Consider the following 25,884-nt stretch of genomic DNA (forward strand, 5'->3'; position numbering starts at 1 on the left):
TTTGGTTTTGTTTGGGGGTTTTTGTTTTGTTTTGTTTTAGGATTTCTTCCCGCGGATGAGCGGCTCTTTCCACGCGCACTGCCAAGGACCATCCTTCCTCCCCGGCCGCGCACACGGCACTGGGCGTGTAGCCGGGGCTCTATGTAACGCCGCCGGCACGGCACGGCCCCGCCACTGCCCCGCCACTGCCGCGCCGCCCGCCCGCCCGCGGGGATCCCGGCGGAGCCCGCCGCCGCTGCCGCCCTCCTCCGGGCGCGCCCCGGGCCCCGGCCCCTGCCCGCTGCCGGTTCCCCCCCGGTCCGGGACGGCTGCCGACCTCCCCCGTGGCGGAGCGGGATGCCTCCTCCCCTGGCGGCCGGCCAGCCGTCCGCGCCCGCCTCGCCGCGCTGAGCCCGCCGCCGCGGTCGGGAGCACCGCGGCCGCTGGCGGAGCAGAAAGTGAAAGTACCTGCCGCCGGCGGAAGCCCCATGGGAAAAGCACAGCCCGGCCGTCCCGCAGCCGCCTCTGACAGCGCCGTGCCCCGCCGCGGCAGGCGGGCGGCGGGGGGGTGCTGAGCCCCGGCTGGCCCCCGCGGCCCCTCCGGCCCCGCAGCGCGGCGCTCCGCGGGCTGCAGGCACCATGGGCCAGGCGGCGCCGCCACCATGACCGCGGAGCCGCCGGCGCAGCGCCCTGCCGCCCAACCCGCGGACCATGTTCCATGGTAAGGAGCGCGCACCGCACCGCACCGCACCGCACCCCGCCGGGCCGCGCCGCTCTGCAGGCGCCGGCGGGCAGAGCCGCTCGGGGCGCCCCGCTCCACCTGCGCCCGCCCGCGCCGAGCTGTGCTGGCTCCGCGCCGCTCCGCGCCCCGGCCGCGCCGGCTCCTCACCCGCTCCGCTGTCTCCGCGCCGCCGGCCCCGCTGCCTCGCCGGCTGTGGCAGCGCGGTGCCGCCCGGCGCCCTTTTAAACCCGCGGTGACGGCCGGGGAAATTCCCAGGTTTGTTTTTTCTTTCCTTTCCCAGCTAGAATGAAAGTAAAAGCGGCCGGTTCCCATCCCGCCCGCTGCCGGGAAGCGGGGCGCGGGAGCGGGGCAGGCAGCAGGAGGGTGCGGGGCGGGGGCGCAGCGCCCGGCATCGCCCCGCGCCGCTGCGCGCTGCTCCGCGGGCACCTGCCGCCCCCGGGCGCCGCCGGAGCAGGTGCCGCGCAGCGCAGGGGGCCTGGCCCCGGCGCGGCCGAGCCGCGTCCCCTCGCCCGGCGGGCGGCGGCGGTGGCCCGCGGAGCCGCCTCCACCCGCCCGCCCCCTCGCAGGGGCTCAGCGCGGCAGGGCCGGGCGGGCTGGCCGTTACCGGCGCTCCGCTCGGGGCTGCGGAGCGGAGCGGAGCGCGCGTGCTGCTCGCGGCGGTGCGGGCGGTTGGCGGGGGCCGGCGGGGGCCGCGCCTCGGCACGGGCGCGCCTGGAGCTGCCGCTTCCCGGCTGCATGCTTGGGAGGGGATTTTTAATTGAAAAAAGAAGAGGGTTTTTTTAATATATATTTGGAAATACTGGAATACCAACTCTTCCTGACTTTCCTGGGAGAATTTTTTTGGGCTTTCCAGATACGACTTCCAAGGTTTGGGGAGTTTTCCGAGGGATGGGGTATTACCAGTAATAGATGCTCTCTTTCTTTCGAACTGCTGGAGCACTGTGGAGCGTTATCTGTTTTGCTTCTTTTGAAGCAGCCTAACTTTAAGGAAATTCCTTCCAATTTTCAGCCTAAAGTTCCTGGAACGTTTCATGACACTCCTCTGATGGGTTCCAGAGAACTCATTAAGAACGTCTGAACATGTTTCATTGTGATGCTGCAACGCAATCCACTCATGAAAGACTTCACGAGTGTGCAGCATCTCTTTCAGAATTATCTGCTGTGATTCTGCAATTTCCTAATTTAAAAAAGATTAAAAATCTGTACAATACAGAGAAAGTGAAAATAAATAGAAGTGACTTTGCGGTTCTCGCCTATTATCCTCCACTTGCTGTTGGACAAACCAAATTTTAAGTGATGGAGTCTGTTACATTAATTTTAATTTAGAAGACAGTTATTTGTATCTCTTGAAGCATGTTTTTGAAGCAGCATATTCCAGCTGCTCGTATCACTGTTGTTTGGAAACAAGCATTGCAGTTGTGGGGTTTTTTGCACTGGAATCAAGGGGTGCAATGGTATATTGGGAAAATGTTGTCCTGTAGTTGAGTTCTTGCATTCTTTTGTAAACTTCTTTTAAAATATTAAATCTCAGCCCTACGACTGATAATGTGCTTGGCACAGATATTCACAGGGTTTTTCTGTGGAAGTCAGGTTTACACTTGGAGCTTGAAGATCGTAATAGATAGACCTTACCTGGTTTTCATATTTACTACATGTAGGATCCATTTAGCATCCATTTAGCTCTCCAGGCTAGATGTTTTGAGATACTAATAGGCTTTGGTTGATCAGTATATGAAAAGGTTAGAAAATCTGGTTTTCAGGCCATCAAATTTCCCATTGAAATTTGGCAGGCAGCTTGCCATCCGAATTTTGGAATTCAGCTTGTACAGGTAAAAAATTTCCAGTCCTGCTTCTAGGACAGAGGTGTACATCACAGCATGTTCACAAGTAATCTATCAGGAAAGAAAGGCTTTGGTTGTCTGGGAAAGTGGTATGCATTCTGCTTTGAAGCAGCAGCGTGCACTGGGAGTCGGCTGGGATGGGCTGTGAGGGACCGTGTTTCTCTGGCAGATGAGCACATGGTGTGGTGTGACTGTGATTCTTGTATCACAGAGCTTAGGTGGCTCAGTATAGATTATGGTCAAGTTTCATTGCTTTCTTTTTAGTTACTCAATAGCTCTCTCTGAGGCTGGGATTAACTAGTGATGCCCAAGTCAGAGATGCCCATCTCTGAGCGCTGGACTGGCAGTACCCAATGCTCCCATCTTCACCAGAGGAAGGAAAATAGGAGCTAGGGTTAGGGCATCCCTTCTGCCTCTCCTGGCAGAGACCCCACAGTTACTCTGTATGCGTCTGTTGTTCTTACTGAGTAGCAGAGATGGGTAGAAACAGCTCATAACTAGTGCAGGAACCTGCTGTGATCTTTGCTAATTCTCCAACCTAAATTTCTAAGGTTTTTTTTCCAAATAATTTTCCAAATACTTAAATACATTTAAGTATTATCCTCACCAGTCTAGCTGTAGGCCAGAGTATGCAGAGAAGGTGGTGTTGCTGCCTTATCCCATGTTATGGCTGCTAATAGGTATTTGTACATTTGGTCAGCCCCAAAATGTGTATAAACACACTTTTGATGTAAGGACACATTCACAGGCATTTGTAGAATTTACCATATGAAAAATGGACAATTACAGTGAGATTCAGCTGCAGATTAAGACACAGGAATGTCTACACCTATTTGACTAAGACGCACGCTTGCCTACATACATACTAGGTGGTTACGGTCCAGTTATGGTCAATGGAGAGACCTTGTCAACGCTTGCGGTGAAACCTAGAGATTAATTCAGCCCAAGAAGACACCAAGTAGCTGGTCAGCTCAATAGCTGTAGGCTCTTAACACGCTGGCTAAACCACCCTCGAATATGAGGGAGTTTAGACACCCAAGTAGTGTCTTAACCTGGAGCTGAATCCTTCCCTCAAGGTACAAGTCATTTGGTTGTACAAAGGTCCCTTTTAAACTATTTTAACAGATTAAAGAATATATTTGTTAATACAGCATACAGTCTATGGCATTTAATATGTACTTAACTGCTTTTGTTGTAATCCAGCTGTTTTTAGATCTATCTTCTGGGTTCTGCCACTGCTCCTTGTTCTATCTCCAGTGAATTCATCTAGTTGTGCAATGGGAAATAAAAATGGAATCCGTGCGAAGTATGAGAATATACTAAGCCATGACATCAATGAGCTGGTAGGTAATAGCTCTTGGGCTTTCAAAAAATAATGGTTATTTTTAGATTATAGAAAATAATAATTAAAAAAAGCTCTAATGTTAACATACGATAAAAGACCAATTTAAAATCACACATTATCCTGTAATGGTGGATTTATTTGAGTATGTGCAACAATTCAGTCTCTTTAAAATCTCTGAAATCTGTGGATGCTGCCTATTTGCATGTACAAATACTGTGATGCAGGTATTTGTACCTGTGCACCATGTAGTTAGATACATGTACCATTTGGCCCTAAATAGTATAATATATTACATTAAAAAGTACTCTTTTCTTGAAGTAATTTCATGACTACTTCTGTTTGTATCTTCTTATTAAGAGAAGAAAGCATTAAACAATCTGTAATTTATTCTACTAATTGTAGACTTCTTGACTGAAGTTTTTATGTTGTCCATTGAATACAAATGCAGAGGCCACAAAATTCATACAACAGAAAAAGTTTCTTTGTCTTCTACTTGTTAATATATCTTGTTTAGTCAACAAAGAATCAACTTTTCTAGATGGCAGCAGAGAAAACCTGAACTTTCTCAGTCGTAAATCTCTGCCATTATGGCTTTATCAGCCAGATTTATTACAGTTTTGCAAAACAGTATAACATTTTACCGATCCATGCTCAAAACCTACCTTCCACCTCTTCATCATGAATTATTAACAATCAAATTCATCTCTCAAGAACACTTTCATGGGAGAAAGCACTCTCTGTAGTTGGATTAGCAAGGCATTTCTATGAAAATGGGATTTTTCTGATAGTTTGTCACTAAACGAGCATTCACCCTTGTGTTGCAGTCTTAAATCAAGATTTATGTGCATGAAATACAAATGATATATAGTGCTTTTCCAAAGGTGAAATCAGGAGACATTGTATTTCTTCACACCTACAATCCACCACCATTCTTCAGAGCATTAGGCCAGTGGTTTCCAGCCTTTCCCTATCAAGACACATCAGCCCTCAACTGGAAACAAAATACCTTTAGGGTCAGGGAGCAATCATTTAATTTTGAAAAGCATTCCAATCATGCTTTGTTTGTCGAGATTATGAAGAGAGAAAGGTACATCTCCACAGATAAATGACTATATCCTAAACAAGGCACCAAAGTTGGGGAGAATATCCATGGCCATTAAAACAGATAAGTAGCCCCTTTAGTTTGTCGTGTTATTTCTGACAAAGACAAGTGTTTCTCAGAGAACAAAAACAAACCCTCTCAGTGAGCAGTTGTAGGACAGCTGACCTACAAGACTAAACAATACGACAGGAGTAACAGCCTCTGGGAGGCAGATCTTGCTGTCTTCTGGTTCTGGAGAGCCATGAGGTGCATCCCAGCTCTCCTTGAGCTGCAGGGTTGGGGTGCTAGAGGGGTGTTCTGGGCCGGAGATGCCTTGCCACTTCCCAGCTGCACCCCAGGGTGCCATAAAGGATTTGAATGGAGCAAAGCCATTCTTCCAGGCATATTTTCTAAGTCTTTGTCATTTTTATCGTAATAAATATTGGGGTTTTAGGAGATATGATTTTTTTAGGAGACTGTATGAGAACTAAAACTGCTACCCAATGAAATAAATAAATAAATAAACAAAACCTTAGTGAGTTATTGTCTGTGAAAAGTAACAGGAATGTAATGACTCTGAAGCTTTTGCTTCCCAGAATAAGCATGCACAAACCACTGCTTGTGCAAGTTTCTTCATTTTCCTGTCTTCATTTTTCCCAGTTTAAGAGAGACTCATTTGCTTTCTATGTAAAATCAAGTGTATAGTCTTATATACACTGTAACTTCACAGCAAATACTATAGACAGTGCCGTTCAAGTGATAGCAACTGCCTACTAGGCACCTTCCTGCATTTGCAGAGCCAAAGTAAATAACTTTGAGTCCCTCAGCCTGATGGTTGAAAGCAGTTATGAAGATGACTAGTGGGTTATATACTAGATCTCTTTAAGTAATTTGATTTTCCCTGACTTTTCTGGGGCCAGGATTTCCTTTATGTTGCTTTCATCACAGCAAATAAAACTGCCTTCAGAAATGTTTACTGTATGTTATACTAAAGATGATTTGAGGAAGCCAGTGAGAACAGGTGAATGCTTAGCAGTTAGCAAATGAAGCCACAGAGATATAGGTTTTAGGGTATTTATTTATTTATTCATTTATTTATTTATAAATCTTAGTGCTGTATGACTGCAGCAGAACTTCTTTCTGTTGTGGTACAAGCAGAGTTGTGCATTATCTTCCAAATATTCGGGTGGGGGTGGGGGGTGTTTGTCAGTGAATATTTGACTCCCTTAAACTCTTGGTTTTGAAAACACTTCTTGGATGAGGTTCTGTTCATATTGTCGAAATTTGAAATACAGGCATGTTACACAATTAAGTTGTCTAATGTATTCATATGTGTTCATATTCACTCATATTGAGTGACTGTGTCTTCCCTCCATCGCGACATTCATATGCATGCCTAAGTGAGGACATCTAATACAATATTGTCTGGAGCTGCCTTTTTAAAAGCCCTTCTGGTTATATTAGGTTGTCTGGATACAGGCTGAAGAAGAAAGTCAAGGAATGTTGTTGAGTTGGGTTCAGTTGTCATCTCGATGACAAGCGTGAAAGCAGAAGGAAAAAAATACCCATTGATAAAAGATTGTGGTTACGCAAAGGGAGCAACTGATATTGCTTAGGACATCTTCTGTTAGTGCATACGCAAAGTGAGTGCTACAACCTGCCTGGAAGCCTGGGGCATGTATTTATTGAGACAAACATTGTATTTGATGACTGTGTAAGATTTAAATATTCCTGTATCTTTTAAAATGCCAAAGAACTAAGTAATTCAATAGACTACGAATTTTAAATGTTTAAAAGTTTAAAATGAATAGATTTGTGTCCATTTCTGGGCTCCCCAGTACAAGAGAAATATGGAGCTACTGGACAGAGTCCAGCAAAGGGCCATGAAGATGATTAAGATACTGGAGCATTTGCCCAGTACGGAAAGGCTGAGAGAGCTGGAACTGTTCAGCCTGGAGAAGAGAAGGCTCAGGGGGGATCCTATCGATGTGTATAAATACCTGAAGGGAGGGAGCAAAGAGGATGGAGCCAGGCTCTTCCCAGTGGCACCCAGTGACAGGACCAGAGGCAGCAGGCACACACTTGAAACACAGAAGGTCCCTTCTGAACATCTAGAGGCACTAGTGCACTGTGAGGGTGACCAAGCACTGGCACAGGTTGTCCAGGGAGGAGGTGGAGTCTCCATCCTTGGAGATACTCAAAAGCCACTTGGACATGGTCCTGAGCAGCCAGCTCCAGGTGGCCCTGCTTGAGTGGGGGGGTTGGACCAGATGACCTCCAGAGGTCCTCTCCCACCTCAGCCATTCTGTGATTCTGTGAATACCTTTAGAATTTGTAGCTGGATTGGGGTTTTCTTTGCCTGCTTGCCAAGGAAAAGCTCAGAATTGTACACTAACCCTGCTACACTGAGGAGATTCTGCAGAACAGTTCAGTGTGCGCATCACCAGCTGTTAGTAAGAAACTTGGCTCACTTAATTAAAAGTACTTCCATGTTTAAACATAGATGCTATTTTACAGGTAAATATGTCTGCAGAGTATCGTGACAGGTGCTGCAAGAATAAAAACCATGAAAATAGCAAAGTGTTTTTCTGCAATGATACTCAGGTAAAATTTAACGTCTCAGAATTTACTTTAGAGAATACAAACTCAGATGGGTTCTTTGAACAATCCAGTCCATGAATAACATATTGTGGTAAAGTACTAATACCTTTTAATAGTCAAATCATGATTTTCAGGGTTGTTCCTTTTTTGAATTTGGAATCACATGATTTGTCAAGCAAATTGATATTTTTAAAATTAAAATATTAAGCAATTCCATGTCCAAGAAATGTGTGGGGGGGTTTCTGCTAGAAAGTTTCTTTTATATTTTTAATCCAAAACAGTAACAGAAAACTAATTTTATTTTGCCAATGGAAGTGAACATAAAAATTTCCCAACATCTGTTTTCATTTTTCTACAGAAACCATATTTGCTATGCTTGTCACTTCAGATCTGAAAGCTTTAAAAGTAATAATTTGGGCAGATCTCAAATGACAGAAAGCACAACTGTCAGCTTTTGCTGCATATTTTATTATGACTTGATAAAAGGACTGACTCCACAAATCATTCACCATTTCCCTAACTGCATCAGCTGACTTCATTACTGCTATGATTTCTCCCTAACATGTTTACACTATTGTTGTTACTAGTACAAACTGATATTTTAAATATTTTGAAGAGATGGCAGGTAGGTCAGATTAGTCGTGTGTTTTACTGAAAAAGAATGGCACTATGAAAGCAAAAGAAACTAATGGTAACTGATGTAGATTTTTTTTAAAGACAAACCAACATAATGAATGTGGCACAGATTTTTCAGGACACATTTTTATTGCTCTCTTTCCAGGAAATAGAATCACTACAGAGTATGGCATGCAACATGCTCAGATTCTTTCATAAACAAAAAATCAGCAAAGACTTTAGATGGAAAGCAGCATTAGTCTCATGTGGGACATTACAGCTTCTACAGTGCAAATGTGAAAGACTTAAAAAAGAAAAGGTGAGTGGCAGTGATGGCCTACAGGTTGTTGGAAGTCTGTGACTTCTTCCTTAGAGCTCTTCAACACACTGTCATAGCTACTTCTCGAAGTCACAACTATCATGCATGTGTTACATGCAAGACAGATTTTGCTCTGTAGAGCGTGTCTTGTAATGGGCATTAAGGCCAGTGCAAAAACTAAGTCAGATGATGATCTGGAAGTCTGTAGCGAAGACATATACTCTGGTTTGGTACTGAAATACCTGAGTTAATTCTCCAGTAAAAGACAAAGGCCACACTTCTGTGAAGAAGGCCTTTAACTTCTCTAGTGTGTAAAGTCATAGTTGTTACTTCTCATTTGGGTTCTACCCTGAGATTAATGTTTATTTTGATTTGTTTCAGTGAACAATTAGCAGGAGTTTCTCCCCATTCCATAATCCCTTCATTTTCACCACAATATCTCAAACTCAACAGGAACAGTTAGATATGAAAATATTTGGATTTATAAGTCATTGGCAGAATCTGCTCTTTGATTGTCACTGAAATCCAGCGCAATGATCTGCAGACTACCATAGCAAAGGAAGAGTGTTCTTTTAAGTGTAGCTCACAGTTACCTATTGAACACAAAAATACTGACCAACATCAGAAAGTCTCCCCATAGGCACCAGAGGATATAATTCTTCATGATTGCCTTAAATAGTTGGATTGAAGGTTGCCTTTAATTCATTCTTTTCCTCCTTGAAATTGAGAAAATCTTAGAATCCAGAACCAGATCTTCAAAGTAACGTTTGTGTCTGTATTTTGCTTAGCTACCTGTGGTGACTCCAAGGTTTGCCTTACCGTAAAAGCTATCCCTCTGAAGTCATAGAAGTCAAAGTGTCACCCTTGAACCTCCTGCCTAACCTCATGGATGGCTGGTTTTATTTAAAGACCAATTAAAGTCATTTAGGTAAAGTCAAGAACAGCCACTGAATATGGACAAGTCTTCTTGTCTGCGGGCAAGATGCTGAACACTAGGCTACAGCTACCAGCTCCTGGGAATGGGTCTGTCTCGTTCCACCAGGCTCAAGGTACCACACTTGTAGTCCCATCTTTTGAAGTTTGGCTCGCTATTTCAATGGCTTTATTTTTCCAGTCCTTCAAATAATGGAGGATAAATTTTAAACCACTGGCAGAGGCCATACATGTTTTTACTGCTGGTGCACACTGGTTTCAGCTGCCCATATTTGCTGTGTGTTAAAGCCACCTTCTCTCAGCCCAGGGGGCAGGGGTGGCAGCAAGGCTGTGCTCGGAGCGAGAGCTTGAGCATGATGCAGGCTGTGTACCACTGCAGCACGTTCTGTGAGCAACCCAGCTTTCTGGCTTAATTACCATGTAAGGTACCTTCATTATTTATTGAGACGTAATGTTTGTTTTAAAAGATGTCTATATGAAAAGAATAAGCACTTGAAAATTAGCAACACAAACTGTTCTTTTTCAGGTTTGCACGCAGGTAAATACACAAAATAAAGAAGATACAGGAACAAGTGAACAGCCCAAAAAGAAATGTAACCAAGAACTTTGTGAACTGAAAGAAAATATATCTAGCCTTCGATCCTGCTGGAATAAATTTGAAAAAATATTTTCCAGGTGATTCCAGGTGAATCCTGCTTTTTTTCCTTCAAAGTGGTGTTACTTAGTATATTTGCATTTTATATGCATTCTTAGAGTAACTCTGCTCACTTATATGAAAACTTTATGCCAGAATTCTGATGGAAAGCTACTGTACCTTGTTCCTGGTGACGGAATAAACAGAAATGGCTAAACCAAGCTGCTGGAGTCCAAGAAGTGGAAATGAAAGACCAGAATTTGAAACAAAATGGTCCACAGCAAGCCGTGTCCCACCTTTGTGCTCTGGAAACTACTCTGAATTTTCTGATCTTACGAGTAACTTTGTAATACTGTCATATGAAAACATACACTTACATATCTACTGCAATTTATAAACCCATCTTTGAAGCTGCATGTGAAGAAAATAGTATGGAAAAGTAGCTGGTTTCTTTATATCTACATAAAAGACATCAAGGACCAAAGGGAACAATCTACCGAACAAGCCACTGATCTTGGGTCCATTCTGCTGATGCAATGAGGTTCTCAGCGTGGTTATCTAATGGGTCTGCAAGCCAGTTTCGGTTTGGAAAAACAGAGAGGTTAACTTTTTTAAAAAAAACTAGGAAGGGTACTGATTTTTGAGAGATGTAGCACACTTCTACTGGCTGAAGTAGAGGCAAGACAGTGAGACCTATGGAAGGTGAAAAAGGAGATGCCCGACTGTTCAGCTGACTGGAAACAGCACTAGCCTTCTGTATGTGGTTATCCTGCAGTTAGGTGCAGGAGGAGCTAGAATTCCTTACCTTCAGATTGTGATTCCTTACATGCAGTTATTTTATGTAACGTGTTTAACATGTTAGACAAACATGATTTAAAATGTGTGAATATTTTCAGAGAATAATATATTGGCATTTAACTAATGAAGTGTTCATATTTAGTTTTGGATAAATGGAAGTATTTTTATAGTTTGTAACTTTTGCAGTTTCTTACTTTGATATTATAACTCCTTTGGTAATAAAATATTTGTCTTCTGTGGAATTCGGCTGTTGACTTTTGGGTGTCATTGCTCCTTTTTTAGCCTTTTCCCACAGCTAGTCATTAAAAGGACAGGTGGTAAGATAACGTCCAGCTGCTTAGGACTTCCATTATAAAACACCTATTTCTTAGTTGCTTGCAACCTGGCCAGTTCAGGTAAGCATTTCCATACCAGGTCTCTGCCTTGGACAAAACGCTTTGGGAAATCTTTAGTTAAAGTCAGCCTTTTGTTTCCTGGTTCAGAGTAAAGTAACATATGTTGTTTTATCTGTGTTAAAAGAAATTTTCTGTGGAACTACTCTGAAAAATTTTTGGTATTCAGAACAAAGACTTGGAAAAAATGGTGGAGTGTGCTTTAAAGAACTGTACAGATCCCCTTTGAATGGAATAAGATTGCTGTATGGAATTCATGAAATTCAGTGTGCCTTACTGCTAATGTGAGGGAAGAGGTTAAGAGCAATGCAAACACATTATCTTTTCCTGAAATACACCCACTCCAACCCCCTCACCTATTTATGGTGAAGAGACTTGTGGTAGGAGTATCATCTTTGGAAAACTGTGATTGAGACTTTCACATATTCTCTAGCTTTTGATGTAAGAGATTGCAACTTTAACTCCAAACATTGAAAAAACCCGCCAAACCTAACCCCAACCCATAACTCTTTTATGTAATAGGAAAAAGAAGCAGATTTCTCTGTATCATACTGCAGGTAAGAGAATGTAGCCGCTATTGTAAGGACTTCTCTGGAAATCCCTTCTACTAAAAGAAGTCCCAGGAGACTGAGGAACAACTGTTTTGTTTGGTTGTTTTTTTTTTCTGAAATTCAGGAACAGTTTAAAGCCAAGTTTTACTTCCTAGTAACCACTCAGCAAGTAACAGTCAGTGTGAATGAAAAGAAAAACACGTAGATGCAGTATTAGCTACTACAAAACTGGAAGTTCAGTCAGCTCAAATGACTTAATCAGCAGCCCACAACTTCAATCTTGATGCAATTCAAGTAGTTTCAGGCCCATCCTGGGGAAAAGACTAAGGTTAGAGCCAGGACAGAAAAACTGAGTGATTACAGTATTGTGGGTTGTTTTGTTTTGTTTTGTTTTTTTCTGATTTCTTCTCTTAACAAGTATCCTGCCTGCCTGATTCTTGTTGCCAAATTTCCTGAGTCACCGCTTAACATGCAAAGACTAACTGCTAAACACAGCGACTTGTGCTTTTTGATTCATTCCTTCGATTTGAGAACCTCCTCTGATCTCTCCTGAAATTACAAATGTGACAACAATAAACTGCTCTGCAGGGACGAGTGAAGGGATGAAAACCTTGCAAGGTATCACCACAATGCTTACTTGCCTGCCACTTTCATTTACATATTTATTTATTTGGCCACAGCAAAGAAGAAATATACTAGGTCAAATCCACGATGCAGAAATACATGGAATTCATGGGAACGTGTCAAGGGAAAACAATTTGCCCATTTAAATTAGGAGAAAGAATTTTAGCACTGTTGTTGCAAGAGATTATGAGAAAGCAGAAAGTGGTGACTAAACCCTGTGAGCAAGATAATGTTGCATATTTCTAACAGTAAAGATGAGTTAGTGCTCTGTCTATAATGAGAAGGAAGAATTTCTGGTGTTTAGAAGCCAGATCAAGGAAGGCCGCTGGAAAGGAATGTTCAAATCTCACTTTACACCATCATACAGGTGTTTATAGCTGTAGTTCTTTATAGCTAAAGTTGCAGGAGTAAACCTCTCCTGGCTGGTTACACGTTTTCTGCCAGTTCCATCTCTTCAGCTTTGTGCAGAGCAGAAGAGATGTAGGCTTTATGATAGATTTCATTCAGCAGCTACTCAGGTTTCTGTTGAGTTTCGGTGCTTTTTTTTTTCCTCCCACTATCTGATTGGCACAGTTCATAGTAAACTAGAATAAAGAGGAAGCCAGCATGAAAAATATCATTGAATCTCAGCCTGACAAGAGATTTTGCAGACTCTTGGCACATAAATGAATGTCATTCAGAATGAAGGGAAAACTTTATCTGCCTTCCCCTGAATAGGGTGTGGTGAAGTAAACAAGAGCCCAGCAGGAGGAACTTTCCTCTAAAAAGACAAAATAAAAAAGAGGAATTGGTGTTTACTCATTTGTATTTAGCCCAAAAAATCAGGAACCCAAACCCTTGTATTACAACTTCTGCTCACGTAAGTGAACTTTACAGTAACTTCATGTAACTTCTGCTTTTTTTTTTAATCTGCTTAATCATTTCACCAAAAAAATTCATGCTCTAATATCATGAAGGAAAGAAAATCCAGATCAAGCTTAGGCTATATATCATACCTGACAGCTTTAAGAAGAAAAAAAAAAAAAAAGATAATTTACTACAGATATCACAGTGATAGGGGTCTATATAAACTAAACTCTTCATATAGTTGGGAAAAAGACAACATAGACTGTTAATTTATATAAGCAGATCACACTAAAAATCTGTTATGCAGTATTTTTCAAGGTCACTGAGGAATCCAAATCTGATCTTGCAAGTCAATTAAAAAAACCTATCTTTTGAAAAGAATAGCTACGTGGTTCTCTCCCAGTCACTAGAAGACGACAGTGGATGGTCTTCACATCAGGTCTGGTGTACTTGAGACCAAAGACACCACAATATTCATAAGGTTGAAGTGATGTTACCTATATGCCATTTTATTTAAGACAGTTTCACATTTGGCTACAAAAATGCATGCATCACAAGAAGTGTTATCAATGTATTCGCTTTATTGTTAACAAGTGGCAAATTAGCATTAGGTGGTGAATTACACTTATTAAAACAGAATTGACACTTTAAAAATAAACATAATATACCAGAAGATGCAAACCCAGGAATTAAAAAAAAGAAGATTACAAACACAAATATTCAATGAACTGAGGGACAAGGCAAACATAATAAATGCAACGCTGACAAAATTCATCACCTCAAACACATAAATGAACACTTCATTTAAAAACATGGAACGTCAATAAATAAACTTTTGATGATACATACTAAGTATCATATGAAGGATGAACACCAACAGTTAAAGCAATCATATAAAGTAGGTATTGTAACAGTCATAGAATACTCAGCACTTTACAGATCAGACCCAAATCCATTCATGCTTCTGCCAGAAATCCAAACAAAAATATAGAACTATGGTGAGCCACGCACTACTCTTTAGAACTTAAGTTCAATATTCAGCTATATTAAACTGAATATTTGATTTGCCAACTCAAAAGCTAATGTTCACATTGGAGAAATAAGAATCCCCTATTATATTTTGTAAAGAAGAAACACTAATTAAATCTGAATAAGCTCTTTTCTGGCAACATGAAATGGAATGGGGCTAAGTAGGATCCTTCAGAAATGTGTATTCTGGGAAGACCTAACACACACACACACACACACACACACACACAAACACCAAAGTAATATGCAAGACTAATCTCTCATATTGTGAATATTGGAAAGAAAACATCATCCAAGTAACTGCTGAATTCAGCTAGAGAATCTGTTACCTAACTTTTCTTCCAACACCACAATTCGGTAACTCAAACCTTACTCAAGGAGTTGAAAAATACCCCCCACAACCCAGCAACAAAACCATCACAAGTTGGAATGAGCTGTACTTGAAAGGCAATAAAACTATTTTCACCAGTCACCAAAGCCAATTTCACCAAAGATGAAAATTCTACTGTCATACAACCCATGTAATTATTTGTAGCTTAGTCAACCTGAAAAGAACTGAAGTTGCAAAAAGTGCTCTTACACAACACAAATTTGTTAACCAAGATAAAAACCCTACTAATAAGTTTGTTCTTTGCACATATACAAAGTCTATGGGATGAAAACAAGCACTTCTCAAGAACTTTGCAATACAGACAATACCATTTCATTTTATACTCAGACTAATTACATAGCCTACATCAGTGTGCACTGCAACATGCCTTGTTTATTTGCGTTTCAACTACTGCTGTCATACCTCCTTCCACTGATTTGATAAGGGTGCACCATGAAACTGTTCCCTTTGCACACTGTGTTTCAGACACTAACCCTCAGTTGCAATGGTGAATTAGGTGCTAGGCTCTCTCAGACGACAAAGCGCTTCCACAACACTTGAAGACTGGGTCAGGTCTTAAAATACATTCCAGAGCTACTAGCCTGTGGAACTCGCTACCTGCAGCACGCGTGGGTGGAAGAGCTCCCGCAGCCGCTGCCCCCAGCGCTGCCAGCCAAGGCCGAGCAGCCGGAGCACCATGGAGAGCTCCCCCACAACCCTTCGGGTGCTGCTGTGCCAGCCCACTGCGGGGAGTTTGGGGGCTCTGAGTCTCTTTGGCAAATCTGAAACATTCTGCCTAAACGTTCATTTCATAGGCACAGGCTGAAATGGTGCCCACTTCCCTAGAACGGTGTGTAAGACTGAGGGTGTAACTATCCATATAGCCATACACTTCAGCTGTATATTTAGATTCCTGCTCTGAAATGACCTAGGGTGTGAGTATCATGCACAAATATAAACCTGTGTAAGAAACATAGCATAGGGCTTAACATATATATATATATGATGTAGTTTTTACTACTGAAGCTGCTGTTTTTCATAACTCCACTGTACTTTTATCAGTACAGTTCCAATGATCCTGCACTCTTTTCTGGCACAGAGCTGCCCCTTGTACCACAGATATTCACAAAAGCAGAACACGCAGAATGCAAACACCCTTGGGCCAGACCTCAAAACCAGCCTTCCCCTTGTTTCTTTATATGGAATTTTACCTTTGACTTTTTTTATTTCTTCCTCTTCAATTGAATGGAAGAAACTTACTAAGCACACAGAAAACTGTAAAGACAGATGCTAAATGGAGTAATCGTTCTAATGATTCTAAATGGAGTATCACTCTAATTATATGCATGAACTCTAAGGAATTTAGGCTTCCAAGTTAAGTATCTGTCAACAAGGCACCCAGATAATGACAGTAGCTGAGTTTAAACTGATCAGTGACGTGCATCAGCGGTGCACAGTTCACCTAGGGGTTTTATCTTCACAATTACAGGTATTTTGATTCTTGAATCATTTTGGAACACTCCCCTTTTACTGTATGTATCCATCATTTTTTCCTGTCATGAAAATCAAGGCGTAAAGGCAGGGGGGAGGGCTAGGGCAAGAGGGTTTGGACCTAGGTCATTAATAAATTAAATTTGGGAACTTCCTGACACATGTAATGTGCCTAAAGATTCAAAATTCAGGGTCCACCTCCCTTAAAGGTTTTTCTTTAAATATAAAAAAATTGTTTTCCATATTCAGTTCTGAAGAGGCATTATGAAAACAAGTCTACTATTTCCTAACAAACATTCCATTGCAATGGAATTACAGTGATCTGTGGTGATAACTTATATAATACAGTCTACAGTCTGTAACATCAGAGACTTTAGAAACCTACGTTATTCAGTAACAAAACCAATCAATACAGTGGAAACATATCAGGCTTCTGATAGTCTGACTATACAGTAGTAAACTGCATAGTCAATTACTCATTGTCTGCTTATATGTTCTGTGGATTCAAACACACACACGTTATCCAATGTTACTACCAACAGTCATTTATGTTTCGCTAGATCTGCCTGTAAAGCCAAACTAAAAGTACAGGAAACCTTTTAAAAATTAATTCTTTTGGTTCAGGTTAATACCCTGTCTACCCCTTGCTGTAACTCATACAAGTGTCAATAAACCAAACAATGTGTCACTTCAGTAATTTACTAAAGGCTGCACTGGAAGCAGAGTTACACAACAGCTCAAAAAGCAGAAGTTATGGTAACTGTATGCAGATTGATTTGAAACTAGAAAACCTGCCACCTACAATTCAAAGAAACAGTCAATACATTTTTATAGTTACAGCAATCCTGGAAAATTTGGAAGGTATTTATTTCCTTACTAAACCTTCGTTTTGTAGAAGGCATTTTCAATAAATGGTAAAATGCTTTTTCCCAGCATTAACAAGAACTTTAAATCCATTAAGCCAAAGAAAGGAATTGATTCCTTGGTAGATGAGCTAACTGATCAAACCTATTCTGGACTCGTATCTTTAGACAGTTTGCAATAATTCAGTCTGCAGGCATACTGGCCCAAGTCCAGGGCATATTTTCTAAAGCAGTCTTACCTATGCAAAGGATGCAGGATTCCAGTTTTTCCACATACAGATATGAGTGCCAAAATATGGAACCTAGAATCTAAACTACTAAGAACACAATTTGGCTAAGATTTGTCAGTTCTAGCTATCACTACCAGTCATCCATCCTACTATGCTCAGAAGCCTGCTACGCCAATTACAACCAAAGAAACCTAAAATGAATGAAGGATAATTTCTAAAAATAATTTTGTATAAGAAGCATAAGACAATTCCATACCACTGAACTTATTCATTTTTTCAAGCATGCTTTTTCAAAATTGGCCTCATTGACAGTAATCGAAGCTTTGAGAATGCAAACAATCATAATACTATGACGGAATGCTACGTTACATTTTTCATAAGCTACAAAGACATTACATGGTTTGATACTAATGGTGTTTGTGAGCAGAAGGTAAGCATTTATGACAAAAAGAGTGCATTTATTGTGGGAAAGGCACAATTAAGTTCTTTCAGATTGTTCTTTCACGCATAACTAAGATGGTGCCTGTACTTCAAAACAAAACTTCACAAAAAATACTACATTCAGATACAAGGTAAGTGATTTGGCTTGTGAATGGTTTTAGTATCCTGTGTAATTTATAAAACAAACAACAGCTTCCAGGGCCTGAACATTGTCCCCAACATATTAATGCAATGTTTGTTACTAACTTCAAGAGGCTTCAGTTCAGAGCCCAAGAATACACAAATTCACGAAAAAAAACCATGTTAAGGTATTAACACATAAACCTATGGAGCACAGTTACTCCATTATGCACTCATACATAAGCTGTCCTATTTGCACAGGTGTAAGAATAAAAAAGTCACTACTTACACCAAGCTCTACTGCCCTAGTAACATACATTTTTATGGAACTCTTGGCTTGGTTTGTATTGGATACACCAAGAAGGGTGTTTTCAAAGAGTTTAACATTTAGGTAGCATAAGCATACTTTGTCTCTCCTTGAGGAAATGAGGGAAGAGAGAAAAGGAGCAGGACCTTTGGAAACCTTGAAAGACAAAAAGCACAAAACTTTTAGATATGCTAGTCATGGTGGAGCACAGGAGGAGGAAGACAAGTCTTTGTGAACAACAGAAACTTAATAAAATGATGATACCATATTTGTCCTTATAAATACATAAAAATATTAACATGTTCTTATTAGAAAACAGAACATTGAAAGCTACAAACATGTTGCTTTTCTCCTTACAGGTGAACAGAATTCTCAGGTAGTTTTTCCACTTCAATCCTTTAAAAAATGCTAGGAAATCACTGGAAAGTCCAATTCGGTTATTACTGTTAAAGAGTTTAAAGGGATCCAGATTTTTTATACTTTTAAGTAGGAATTTATAAGGAGTGCTCATGTTGTTTTCACTTAGAATAGAGCATCTAAGTTATGGTCACATATGAAGAAAATGCCTCCACAGAGAAACTTCTGAAGCCCAAGTTCTTCACGGCTAGTTCCCTATGGATAAGTATTACCCTACAGAAGTGATTTAAATAATCCTTTATCTATTAGGATTTACAAGAAAAATAACATTGAACCACTTCTGCTACCTAAGTTATTTAACACATTTTTACCGTAATTTTAAATATTTCCAACAGAGATTAAAGAGTATTTCCTTGAATAGCATACTTTTAGGTACCTGCTATTTTTATATACAGTATATATATTTGTTTATAAATAACTGTGTAACCAGAAGATTGCACTCAGAAAATTACAATATGATGTTTCAACACATTTGCAGCATGAAGTTTAGCTGGAAGGAGTGCTCTAGCTTTCCATGCAGCAGTACATAGCAGGTGCTTCTGATTTTTTGTTTTCTTTTTGCTTTTAAGAATGTGTTCAGACAACCATTCTTCGAATTCCACACTCACAGCAAAACTTTGCCCATTCCACTGGATACCTTGTTCCACATTCATGGCAGAACTTTGACAACTGTACAGGTGAATTTCCTTCGCTGCTTTTTGAACTTCCTCCATTGACTGAGGATGGGTAGTCTCCGCTGTCAGACCCAATTCTACCATCAGACCTGAAAATCCCCAGATAAAGAACATTCTCTGTAACTCAGTTCAGTGTAACCTTATGCAAAATTATTGTAATCCTTGCAGTAAATTACTACTGTTACTGTCATTTTCGTGCTTACGCTTCTTACTTATTTACAGCGGTATACCCTGTAACTCTACCCAAACTCCCCTACTTATCTCCAGATACCCACCTTCCCTGAAAGGAAACAAATACCAAAACTTTAGCAGCAGGATAGAATATTTGACTCACTAGTTAGATTACCGGGTTTGAGTGTTTGAAGATTTAAAACTTAGCTTGTCAAAACAAGACAGGTTAAAATAGCAACAAAATTTTTATCCTACTTTTCAGAAGAGCAGACAGACAATTTGCGTTTAGCATGCACACTTCATTCAATTTCAACTGAATCACACACTTCCCATTTGAAAGTCCATTCACGTATTCTTTTAACAGCTTCTAAGAGGTTTTTGACATTTCTAACACTGTCTTCCATGCACATCTGAGACAGCTGATGACAAAGTTATTCTGTTACATGATACATATGCAAAGGGTACCTTAAACATGCCAAATATTGACCATGAGTTATCTATTAATAGTAGAGAACATATTTTCCCCAACTCCTTTTGTAGTAAGTACTCCTCTTTAATGAAGGTTCCACTGCTGACAGTACCTTGAATAACTGTCTGAATTGCTAGCTTTTCTTTTGTTGGTTAGAGCACCCGTGCTCATGGTTCTTGCCACACTAGGAACGGTCGATGTCCGTGTTTTTGCTGTGCCTCTAAAACAGAATAAATTTATATACACACAGAAATATATACATGAATACACATTTACAAGCAATATAAAAACCACGGGTTCATTGATCCACATATCAATCAATTAATTGTATAAAAACTGTAACTTATTTCCTACCAAAAGCAGACAGAAGAGCTTTGGCATGAATTTGCATAGTTTGGACTAAATATGACTTGAGTCTTACAATGACAAGCTAAAATGGAACAGCAAGTCCCTTCCCATTCATGTATTTCACTTGCTATTACACAAAAACATGGGTAGATCTTGCTCTACTGGTTTAGTATGTCTTAATGTCTACCTTGACAGACTGCACTTTTTTAGGACTAGCAGGGCTTTCAGTGAAATAGAGAGCAGCTGACTGCAGGTCTTAATCATTTTTAAAACTGTAGAAAGGATACCATATTCTCTATACTTTGTGACCAATATGAAGTGAGTCAAGACTTCTTTTCTTTGTAGCCACAGAATATATTTAGGATGCGTACTCCTCAGATGATGGTGTAGATCCATTTTCTTCAAAATATAAATATTATATTTATAAATAGAAGTACAAGAGGAAAGAGTCTACCCAGCTGGGCATTAGGGCCTTGACTCAAGGGTCAGTAGGTTTGAATAGCACATCCTAAACATACAAAACATCTCACTGCTTGCTTTGATGAGTACAGAAACATCAGAATCCCCTGAAAAATTTGAGGAGCACTAATAAAAAAAAGATAGGAAGGTGCATTCTTTTATCATCAGTGACCAAGGGCAGAATTGCTCAGAAGAATTACTGTTCACTAGGATTTCTTCTTTGGCAAGATGCCAGTGACTATGACATCTTGTGCATGACCCACAAAGTTTTTCTGTTCTCATTCTTGAACACTGATGTGTAAGTGGTATTTAAGTTGGGACTCACTCAGACATTAAAAAAAATAAAACAAGATTCTATTTTTTAAAATAATTAGTCGTTAAGAGCCCAACCAGCAAAAAAAACACCCCAAAACCAAATTACTGCTCCTTTCAGAATTACAAACAATTTAGTCTTGGTTTGGTTTTCAAAGTATACATAAGGAAATGCATTCAACTCCAGTAACTTCAAATGCAACCTTGACACTACCGAGGAACAATGTAGCAACTCCTGAATTGTAGACATACTGCATAAAACCTTTCTTCCTTCATGTTATAAACATAGGCTAAAAGATGGCTTTTCAGCTCCTTACATCACTTGAACACTTAAGTGTACAGGCAACCAAATGATTAATAACCAAGGTGGATATCAGAAACTAAACTTAAGATATAATTTAACTTGGTTTAATCTAACTGAAGTATTCATGTTTAACAAAAATGACTTCACTTTCAACAGGTAGAGTGGAACCATGAAAGATTCTGGCTCACTGGGAAGAACCAGAACCTTCTCTGTTAGCTTTCCTGTCTGCCCTCATAGCAAGGAGATTCTGAAGATGTTTTGGGTTTTGTTTTTTTTTTTTTTTGAAAAAAAAAACCCACCACCATCATAACAAAAACAACCAACTGTGCAGACTGAAAAATACTTCATAATTTATATCAGAATTAAAATCTACTAAAAGTTATGCCAGTCTTTCAAAAGTTAGAGAACTCCAGGATAAAATTTCTAAATGTAACCTTAATTACACCGTTACAAGTATGCACAACAGCACAGATGTTAAGTAAGGGCTGGCTGCCTGTGAAATCCCTGGCTTCAAACCAACTCATTTGTAGGTTGAGAACTTATTTCTAAGAACAGTATTATCAACTTGTTTATTCATAAATTTGATCCAGTCAACTGGTTGAAGATTAGCTATTACTTTATTTGTTGGCTGTTAAATCTTGCATTATTTCCCCAAACTCATTTTACACTGAAGAGAGACCTTCGGTTTTAATTGGGTAAAATTCAGTAGAGCTCAATAGTGGAAAGAACATACTGGACTGTTACTTCACTTGTTATAGAAGCTAAAAAAGCATATAAAGGAAAATTCAGCTGTAGACACAAACAGTACGCATCATCATGGATCACGGATGATTGGACAGTGATGCAAAGAACTGAGTTGTGTCTCAATTACTGTTTAGACAACTGCAAGTAATTTCAAACAAATTTTTCATATATTGCTGACTCTGTTTTCTCTGGATTTTCAACTTGGGACCAACACACCACTTTTTCGAAACCAGCAGCATTAATTTCTTAAATTGAAGTCTCTGCAGGGTGCACTTTTAATCAGTTTTGAACATAATGCTAGGAGTCCTAGGTATTTGAAAGAAATTAACATGAAAAATTGTCCGCTATTCTTTCCTGTATTTCAACTATTCAGTTCTCTAAAAATATATATAATATGCCCTAATCCCACCAGGTACTCTGAAAATTCACCTGATGCTTTAATACTAACAGTATACTAGAGAAATTTTCCAGAAATAGAAACATTATTTTTATGGTGTCTAGTACAGCATACAAGCCACTGATGGAACCAGGGGAAAAAATCAAAACGTTGAAAAGCTGCATTGAAAGCACACTGTCTACCTTGTCTACTGAGCAAGGCAGAGTCCCATAAACAGATAAAATATCATTCATTAAAGGTTTAACAGGACGTCTTAATTCTGAAATGTTTCAATATAGCTTTCTGTTTAATTTCTGCAGATTTTTTTCCCCGATCAGATTTCTAAAAACACAGAAAAAAACCCCACATCTATTTTCAGACTAGAAACTTTCAATTGAGTCTTATAATTAACCGCAATAATTCCTGCCATCTTTGATGGGTAAATCAACAGAACTAGCAGGCTGCCACCATCTACAACTTTATTCATCCCAGATCTCAACACATAATTAGCATCAGGTTTCACGTATATTTGATGACAAATCTTGAATTGCATCCTTAAATTGCAATCTGATCTTCAGGAGACAGCAGTCTTCCAACAGAGTCATGCATTCTTGATTATGTCAACTTTTGCCACCACAGCTTGGTCTTTGATCTGTTGAACCTCTGCCACTTCTATTTACTTGTTCAGGTCTGTTGTTTGTTTGATTAGATTTTTTAATTTGTTCTGGTTGTGCAAAGCTATATAAATCCCTGTTTTAAGTTGTATCACGTGAAGTATTAATGGACCCTGACAGCAGATTAGGCTGTGTAACAATGCCACCTTGAACTCTTAAGTCCTGGACAGAACTTTAAAGACATTTATTATCCATTCTCAACTTCAAAATAAGTAAGATTGAAGGTGACTTCCTGTCCTAAAGCAGCTCATATTGTACATCTAGTGGCATTACCACTGTCTCCAAAATGAAAAATTGAAAGAAATTTGTAGAAGCAGCTTCTCTTTTTCTATTTATGCATTTACAGTTTGGTTGGATTTTGCCATAGAATACTGAACTATCAAGCTTGCTTCCTAGACAGGGCATTTTCAGATATTCTTGACAGCTATCACTGTCATCCACAACAGCTCACGGTTCTGTGCAAAATCATAATTACGCTCCTTATGACTAATGGCATGCATCCCAAAGTCCAGAAACCTTTGCCATAAACTGTAACCATCCACACTGCTACGCTGAATTTAACAATGGCTAGCAGCTATTCACATTCGTCAGATGCTGTTGAAACATAACACTAAATAAACTCCTGCAAAGAAGAAAGATTTAATTCACAAACCAAACTCATGGACATTTGAGTAAGAACGAGATGTTACGAAGAACAGAGTTAAGTGCCTATACTCTTGGAAGACGTTCTCTCAAACAGAAAAATCAAACCACTGCTCTGTGGATAGGGGCTACAGTAAGCACTTTCAGTAACTCACTAAGCCAAATGTTTAATATCTTACTAATGTATTATAAAATGAAAGACTGGCCTAATTTTTGATGGTTCACAGGATTTATAGCTCTAACCAAACATGCAAAAAACCAACAACAACAGAATCTGTTTGCCTAAGAAGAGCTCCCCCCTTTCATTCCTTTTGCTTCTTCAAATAGAAACCCATGTTCAAATATTCAGGCCCTGTCTCAAAGATATTTCAGCTTTGGTTACAACACCAAAACAGCATTAGGAGATTTAGACACATTTCTACTATATAAAGCATCACATTCCACGTATGTGCCACACATTCATTACCAATTTCTCATTTGCAATATGCTTTATGGTAGTTTATGAAGAATCAGTCCATTTGAATTTGGTGTCTTCCGAATTATAATCAAAAGGTTAACTACCAGATAGTATCTATTTCCTTTTTAGAAGATTGGAATACCCTTTCTTCCAAACTTAGATCTTGAACTTGCTCAATATTCAGAAGTCTTTAAAGAAGATAAGTTGGATTTAATACAAGACTTGACTTCTCACTACAAAGTCTCCCTTGCTTTTACTCTTGGGCCACCACAGCTACCTTACAGAAGAAGGAGACAGATAAATATTTGACTTTAAGACAATAAAATTACTTATTGTCATAAAATGTTATAAAACGTTTGCCTGTAAGGCAGGTATTTGTGCAGTTATCAGGCTTAAATACTGAACAACTTAAATACTTCAGCTTTACATCATTCAAATTCAGTTTTATCTGTTTTACAAAGACCGAAGTTCATTACTCTAGTTCATGACCAATCAGTAATAGAAGAAATCAAACCTGAGAAAGTGTCTTCATCTTTCCATCCTACTATGAAGCTATGTACCTAGCATGAAACAGATACTTATACTAATTATATTATATACTCTTCTCCGCAGCATTTATGTTGAAGGCACACTGGGCAGCAGATATCTGTTAAGGTCACTTTAACTGTTCCAATACTTTGGAGGAACATTTCTGCAAAACAGATAAACCACGCTGATTTGTAATACTTACTTCTTTATAGGCACCAATTCATTTGGTCTTTTGATGGTACTGTCTGTTTTTGTATCAGTGTCATAAAACCTTTGCACATCTCTTCCAGTTCGCAGTGGTGGGCCTAACTTGTCCATCTTACTACTAAAATATATAAAGGAGTTCTCATAAGGAGATTGCTAGATTACTATTGAAGTTATCGCAGAAAAAAATTAAAGTACTCACAAAATACTTATATTCCCAAATAATTCCCACCAACTAAAGAGAAGAGGATTTCATAGACTGTATTTGGATTAGGTTTCCAATGCGTATTTTTTAATTTCTTTTTCAAAGAAAAAAATAAAGCCAGTTATCCTCATAATCTGCACAACGCACTCACATCTGGACATTCTTCTTTTAAGAACAGCTTTCATAATGTTAAACATCACATCTAGAAAGAAGGCTCATAATTACAAGTTATAGTAACTTTATTAAGATGTTAGAAAGTAAAGGAGATGTAAGTACAAGCCTCCTCAACTTTAGAATTAGCCAGAAAGACAATTTTTCCTTTTTCACTTTTTTTTTTGCAATGGCTGAACATTGCGCCCAGAGAGAATAACATGCCTTCCATTCTCTTTTCTTTTATTGAGATGAGTAAAGAATGGAGGAGAGCCTGAAAGAAAGAAACCTTTGTTTTAATATCAAAAACCCCACTCACAATAGATATACAAACAGGCAATGCTTTTTTTTTCTCTTTTTCTATTATTGATAACATTTCCAAACCAAAAAGAAAACCAAACATTAAATTAAAAAATAATTAAAAATAAATAAATAGAAATTAAAATACCACCATCCCTCCCCACACATTGTCATAGGGAGAATTGTAGGTTTTGAGAAATTACAACTTATATTAGAAAATGTAGGTCTTCAAGTAAGGTCCTGGATTTTTATCATGTTAAACCATACAGTAAAACCCCTAGTGACTTAAGCCTTAGCT

At 39.6% G+C, this 25,884-nt stretch overlaps 2 protein-coding genes and 1 long non-coding RNA gene across 6 annotated transcripts in view; 1 reads left to right on the forward strand and 2 right to left on the reverse strand.

The window, feature by feature from the left end:
- The window catches only part of LOC129735632 (uncharacterized), a 33,188-nt gene extending 32,180 nt beyond the window's left edge, over positions 1 to 1,008 (reverse strand). The window contains exon 1 of the long non-coding RNA XR_008731390.1: positions 869 to 1,008. This is a non-coding gene — a long non-coding RNA (uncharacterized LOC129735632). The remainder of the gene's footprint in view (positions 1 to 868) is intronic.
- Positions 191 to 11,135, forward strand: IL7 (interleukin 7). Of its 3 annotated transcripts, none has more exons than XM_055705022.1 (5): positions 201 to 700; positions 3,766 to 3,905; positions 7,506 to 7,592; positions 8,371 to 8,523; positions 9,983 to 11,135. In XM_055705022.1, the coding sequence occupies exons 1-5, from the start codon at positions 691 to 693 to the stop codon at positions 10,133 to 10,135; spliced, it is 543 nt and encodes a 180-aa protein (XP_055560997.1). In that variant the 5' UTR covers positions 201 to 690; the 3' UTR covers positions 10,136 to 11,135. The 3 variants fall into 3 exon arrangements, with proteins under 3 accessions (XP_055561000.1, XP_055560997.1, XP_055560998.1); XM_055705023.1 differs by lacking the exon at positions 201 to 700 and adding an exon at positions 842 to 976; XM_055705025.1 differs by lacking the exon at positions 7,506 to 7,592 and having other exon boundaries at positions 191 to 700.
- Positions 11,136 to 13,862: 2,727 nt separating this feature from the next.
- The window catches only part of ZC2HC1A (zinc finger C2HC-type containing 1A), a 35,741-nt gene continuing 23,719 nt past the window's right edge, over positions 13,863 to 25,884 (reverse strand). Inside the window, exons 8-10 of one of the 2 annotated variants that reach the window (XM_055705065.1) lie at positions 24,930 to 25,052; positions 19,996 to 20,103; positions 13,863 to 19,332 (exon numbers count right to left, since the gene is read on the reverse strand). In XM_055705065.1, the coding sequence (XP_055561040.1) occupies positions 19,146 to 19,332; positions 19,996 to 20,103; positions 24,930 to 25,052 (418 nt within the window). In that variant the 3' untranslated portion in view covers positions 13,863 to 19,145. The remainder of the gene's footprint in view (positions 19,333 to 19,995; positions 20,104 to 24,929; positions 25,053 to 25,884) is intronic. The other variant, XM_055705067.1, reaches the window with a different exon arrangement.

This window comes from Falco cherrug, chromosome 3, assembly GCF_023634085.1.
Source record: "Falco cherrug isolate bFalChe1 chromosome 3, bFalChe1.pri, whole genome shotgun sequence".
Lineage (NCBI taxonomy): Eukaryota > Metazoa > Chordata > Aves > Falconiformes > Falconidae > Falco > Falco cherrug.